At 37.7% G+C, this 6,279-nt stretch overlaps 1 protein-coding gene across 1 annotated transcript; it reads right to left on the reverse strand.

The window, feature by feature from the left end:
• Positions 1–4,223: 4,223 nt before the first annotated feature.
• Positions 4,224–5,201, reverse strand: LOC131310437 (uncharacterized). The gene has a single exon (XM_058337443.1). The coding sequence runs from the start codon at positions 4,875–4,877 to the stop codon at positions 4,515–4,517; it is 363 nt and encodes a 120-aa protein (XP_058193426.1). The 5' UTR covers positions 4,878–5,201; the 3' UTR covers positions 4,224–4,514.
• Between the last annotated feature and the right edge of the window lie 1,078 nt (positions 5,202–6,279).

Consider the following 6,279-nt stretch of genomic DNA (forward strand, 5'->3'; position numbering starts at 1 on the left):
AGTATGAAGAGAGACCAACGAGTTCTAGAAAGAATGCTAGATGCCGAAGCGTAGTAGAGCGGAACGAATGGAGCAAAGTGTAAAGAGTGGAGCAATGGAGCAAAGTGTAAAGAGTGGGGCAGAGCGGAGCGACGGCATCTGTCCCATCACTGATGATCAAATGAAAGTAGACTGGACTATAGGCCCAGGCGTTCCGTAATTAGGGGGTGTGGGGGGCGTTGCGCCTCCCACGGTATGGTACGGTATCGTACAAGGGTATTTTTAAGATACAGACCAAATACTAGGTTAGGATTAGAATAGAATCTGTATAAATACTCTATGTTGTAAATTCTATTCCGTATTGTGATAAAGAACAGCACCCGCTCTCGCTCCCGTGGACGTACTCGGTTTTGGGAAACCACGTATTTCTCTGTGTTGATTTATTTATTGTTTAACTTGTAAATTGTATGTGTGCGCGACGATCCTAACACTTTTGTTTTGGATTATGGCCACAAACTTTTGCATAATAACCGCAAACTTTTGTTTTGGGTCATGGCCGCAAACATTTGAGCGGTGGCACTGTGGCCGCAATTTTTTACTCCTGGACGCAACGTTTCTCATTGCCGCAACATCTACTTTTGGGTCACAAACTGGATTTATCAAAATGGGCTTTTTGGGCTTATTGAGATTGGTTGAATATGACCTTTCTACAGTACATTTTAAGTCCAAAACAACTGGAGCAAATCCAAAGAAACGTTTGAAAATCTTTTGAGTAGCCCAAAACATTATTATTATTATTTTTTAAAGTAAACGACTCAAATGAGGACAAATATTTCGAAAATCATTTCTTTCAAAAACTAAGGGCTTGTTTGGCTTAATAAGTCAACTGGATTTCTTTTGCCTTTATTTAGTTTTTTTTTCTGCATTTGTTAGTTTCGCATCAAATTTTTATGGATTATTTATTCGTCTCATTTTTTGCTTATTTTTTTGTCTTTAATAAAGAATATTGATTTTGATTTCCAATTATTATTTTAACTTTTTCGATTCCTGTTGTCGTGACGAACTAATAACCCACTGAAAATTGATTGGAAACTAACAAACGCGAAAAAATAAGCCTCTATTTAAGCCAAACCAGCCCTTAATAAAAATTGCTTGGAGGCCCTCGGGTCTACTAAAATTGTGATCAGGCATGGTAAACCTCTTGGTGAATCGTCAACGGGTTGAAAAAGTGAGAGCAAAGGGAATTATCCAAATCCTTGAATCCAAGATCAATTTAAGTAGTTATTTTGACGTCATTAACATTATTATTGGGGATACATCTGGGACCAAACTTAAGAAAAATGGATAATCAAAATTGAGGTGTCTACAGCATGATTGCGAGTCAACTGTTTTTGGTAAGATAAAAAAGAAAGAGAGGTTAAATCCCTTAAATATTTGGCTCCAAGATTATTTACATATTTCCTTAGCTAAAATGTACTCCCTCTGTCCCATAAAGTTTGACATTTTCAGGAATGCGTGTCATTTTTAAATTATATATATCTTTTAATTCATAATGTTTTAGGCGATTTTTTGAACTTTATTTAATAGATCAAATTAAAAGCTATCAAACAAAATCCATATTGCTTATAAAAAACATTACGGATTAAAAGATATAGTTAGTTTTTTCATAAGACTGAAAATAGTGAAAGTGTCAAACTTTATGGGACGGATGGAGTATGATTTTAACGATAGATCACCTAATATTTACAGTATTATGGGACTACACAATTTCCTTGATTATTTTTCGAAGATAATTGGTTTGACGAGCTCTACACAATTAACAATTTAAATACTCGAGTTGGACTCCTATTGAACCCAATTGAACTAGATGATTTTTTTTTTCAATCGATAGAAGTGTGATTTTTTACATCAGATATGAAGTACAGAGTACAAACTCGGGACACTACATTAATTGTAAGAGTCCACGAGACAACCAAACCCAACAAGCAACCCAATCAATACAATAAATTAGCCAATTATAAGGTAGAAACAAAGAAAGAAATAACAAGGCCTCTAAGGGAAGAAGAAGAACACTTACACGCAGGTGGAGAAGACTCGAACTAGTGAGATGCAAGAGTTCTGGCCAATTGAACTAAATGATCAAGACCAATTAGAAAAAGCCTAAAACTAATTGAAAATCATGTGAACAAAATGGAAGTATGGAACACATACAAAAAATGGCTTTGTTTTGAAAGAAAGCTAACGGAGGAAAAAGATTTGCAGTGAGATTGGGACTCCCGAGATTAGTTGAAGAGCCCGTAAATTGATTTGAACACCTAAGTTATCATATAAGAAGAAGATATTATCTCGATCTGAATTGCAGTTCATAGTGGTAAGAGTACTTAATGCCCTGTTTGGAACTTGTGGAAGAGAAAATAGAGGGAAAGTTGGAGAGAAAGTTGTATTCATTTTGTTATTTTCCCTCCTCTTTCCATAGGGATCCAAACAAGGGAGGACGAAAATTTGTAACTCTCCCTTTCTTTCCCTTCTCTTTCACAACTTCCAAACAAAGCATAAGACTATACCTCGAGGTAGTAAATGGGCATTTTATACAGCACAGCGGACTCACTCGACCCCTTGATCTAATGTTCATATGCAAGAGAAATTATTTCCATTCTACAATCTCACAGTCACACAAATGTACGTATGTAATCAATCAATGGATGGTTCATATTTTTATGCACTTAAATTCACTCCGAACCATTTGTACCCGAGATGAAACGGCCAAATCTGTTGCTCTACACGGTATAGAGCAGGAGGTGCTCTACGGCACCCCCGTTCCGCATTAAGAGGTTGCAAAATCAACAGTTTCATTACTGAATAATTTCTCCCTATTCCTGTAATCAACCATTGGTCATACGTCTACCTCAAGTTTATTTGACGGAAAAGAAAGGCATTATAATAGAAAATTAGTTTCTCAACCACTTCAATAATGAATAATTGAAGCATATAGTATATAGTAAGATTCTTGTAGTCCTTTCTTGTCTGGTGGAAGTTGACTCTTTCCACACTGCATATTCAATTGCTCACCACATTTTGGACCTGCTTTCATGTTCTTCAACTTCTACAGTCTCAACACACCTAAGGTTGCCTTGGTGTTTCGGGCGGATGCTCAGGATTTAAGAGTACTCCTTAAGGTTTAGAGTTTGATTTTCTATAAGGTAAGTACCCTGAAGTAAGTGGGGGGCCGTGACTGGTGTGGCTGTGCTAGCTTCTCCAGAGGTTTAGATTGTCAGTCAGCTCCATTTAGTGACCTGACTGTAGGATTCTTCCACCGTTTTAAAAAAAAAAAAAACTTTTACAGTTTCAAAAGCAAGTGATCTTAAAAAGGAATTTAAATTTTCCAAATGAAGGGCATCTATACTTTCCTCTATGAACCCTTTTCTCAACAACCAAGAATCAAGACCTTGCTTCTCACTTTTCAAACTTAACCATTCTCCACGTAGATACATACACACATGTATATGTATATATTCTAATTTACCGAAGCAAATATATATACACACATGTATATATGTGTATCTGCGTCTACAGGGGCGGATTGAGTGTATATAAGGTCATGTAAAAATGCTACAAGTCTAAAAGAGACTACCATTTGTGACGTAAAATATCTGGGTCAGCTTTACCGTAGATATGACTCGTATCACACGAACATTGAATCTACTTTATACGCCTCAATGAGTACTCTTTTAAGTTAAAATTTTGAGTATATGTAAAGCACTAAAATATATATATACCCTATAAAAGTTTTAGTTGCAAAAAGCTAGGAAGAGGACAAAATCTAGTTTTTCTTTAAATTCCATATGCAACTACCATGAAATGAGTATCTTTTCTGAATAGAAAATAAGGAAAACAAAAGTAGAAAATGTCATTGCCAATGCCTTAATTTATATTTCTTGGAAAAGCACAGGCAAAATTCGATCCCAAGCCTAGGAAAAAAAGGGTTCTTTTTCTTCTTTATTTATGTCTGCTTTCAATTAAGAATGTCTTGTCTTCATTTTGGAAAACACAAAAAGTAAAAATTAATTACTAGGTTGTCCAATGTCAATAACTTTTTTTTTTTATCAGCAAAGAAAGGTTCCGATTTAGTAGAGAGAGAGAGAGGAGAGAAAAGGAGAGGAGACGAAACATTTTTTTCAACGTCAATACATAACTTGACTTGATCAAAGAATAAATACACCGATAGTCAAGAGAAACAAAAAAAAAAAAAGAAACTAAGAAGAAGTCTCCATTGAAACAATATTATTCCTCTGTACAAGAGATTTCAAGCCATGAAAAGCTGTTAAAATCTTATTCTAAAAAGAGTGAGAGAGGGAGAGAGAAACTCTTCAACACTTTTTTTTTGTTCCTTTTTTCCAATTTTAGCTAACCAATTTGTGCATATATTGCCAAATGTCAGCTCTTTACACAATCTATCCCTCTCAGATTCCCCGACCATGAGAAGCAGACTCGACTCCCGTTAAACAGTACTTATAAAATTGGTTAAGTATCTCTAGCTAGTAATAAGAGAACGATGGCTCGTCTCCTACTTGTGACGACGTGCTGGCTGATCTTGAGTACTTCTTCGACGAAGACGAGGACGAGGACGACATGTCGCTGGACCTCCTCCTCAGCATCTGCCTCATGCCATCCGCGACTCGAGTAGCCGGGTTCGTTTTGTACTTGCGGCAGAACGACATGTGCGCCTTCACGGCTTCTTCCATCTCCGATTTCCCTCTTTTGACTTCGTCCCTGACTGCCTCCGAGCACAACCCGCACAGCCATTTGCCTTCGAACTTCTCTTTCACCTCACTGATGTAGTCTTGGGTGCAGTCCTCTTTCAGCCCACAACACTCACACTTCGCCGATTCTATCTCCATTTTCCCAACCTCCCAATGAACAAAGCAAAGCTTCTCTAGGCCAAAAAGGATTTGAATGAAGTATTATACTAGAATCACTCACAAGTTAAGGGTTACCCTCCACTAGGACATAAATGAATATCCACCATGTCAGAAATGGGGGCATATTTTCTGGCTATGGTTTCTCATGTTGGGAGGATTTTGATGGGTTTGGTGCCACAAAAACTAGTAAGAATAAGTGTTGGGATTTGCAAGAGAGGTTTTATGGATGGGGTGAGGAGTGAGAGAGGGGGAGAGATGGAGAGAGAGAGAGGAAGATTTTATAGCAGGGAAAGGTGCCATAATTTGCTGCATGTTCTAAGGGACATGGGGCAATGGAAAACGAGACAATGTGGGGTATGGGCCTATGGGGGGGCCCTCTTTGGGTGGCCATTTTCTAGTTCTAAAATTTAAGTGAGGGGCCAATAATTCGATTCTCTAGTTCTTCTTCTTTTCTCTATGGTTTTCCCCTGAATTTGGTAGTTGTGTTATACTTTCACCCAGCACTTGTTTATTTGGCTGATTGACAGTTTCTTTCGGTTGCTTCACTTGGCCCCAAGTCCCAACTGCCTCTCCACTTTTGGGGATGGCTTTCTCATTGGTTGTGAGTAATGCTACTCAAATTGTCTAATTGACTTTACTTTTGGTGTGGATACTTAGCGACTAAGAAAATAGCCGAGGCGTACGTAAACTGACCTAATTACCCGGTTATCATAACAAAATATCGTTTCGAGGTGACTCAATTAACCATTCAACTATTTAGCCAAGAAGTCTTTCGCTGAGCGCACTTAGGTGCAAGGAGAAAGAATGTCAGGAGTTCAACTCCTCTTCTAAAGTGTTAGTCTAACTATTCTAACAATAGTGATTTTTGCCGATAAAAACAAACATTGAACTATTTAGTCTTCTATTGCTCCAAGGCCCACCGACTTTCGCAATTTTGTTTTCTTGAATTTTTTTTTGATTGTTCTTGACGATTCGATAAAGTAGGTTTCCATTAATGTTGGGTCTGGGATCTCAAGAAATCTTTCAACTGCTTAATTGGACAATAAAGTATGAAAATCTGTTTGATTGAACAAACTTTTCTGTATTGGTTGGCTTGGTAGTAGGAGTAGGGGCTGAGTTGACCACTTGACTTCCATGGTTCCATGCCTATATATGGATAAACCTTACCCTCTAGGGCAGTCCTTATCCAGTGAGGGTTACCGTGCGGACCTCGCTTTCTCAATCAAATTTTGATGATTCGAGCCGCTCAAAATGATCAGACCGTGATTTTAAGGATACCAACGAGAAATCGGCAAAAAAAATAACCGGGAAAGACTTGATCGGAACAATTTTCATTGAACAGTTCAATAAAAAACTGCTTAAATCAAGCCATTCCCGGTCT

The sequence above is a fragment of the Rhododendron vialii genome, chromosome 2a (assembly GCF_030253575.1).
Source record: "Rhododendron vialii isolate Sample 1 chromosome 2a, ASM3025357v1".
Taxonomy (NCBI): Eukaryota; Viridiplantae; Streptophyta; class Magnoliopsida; order Ericales; family Ericaceae; genus Rhododendron; species Rhododendron vialii.

What these genes read in the sequence shown, in the direction of transcription:
- LOC131310437 (XM_058337443.1), bottom strand. Translation starts at nt 4,877, where the DNA reads ATGGAGATAGAATCGGCGAAGTGTGAGTGTTGTGGGCTGAAAGAGGAC.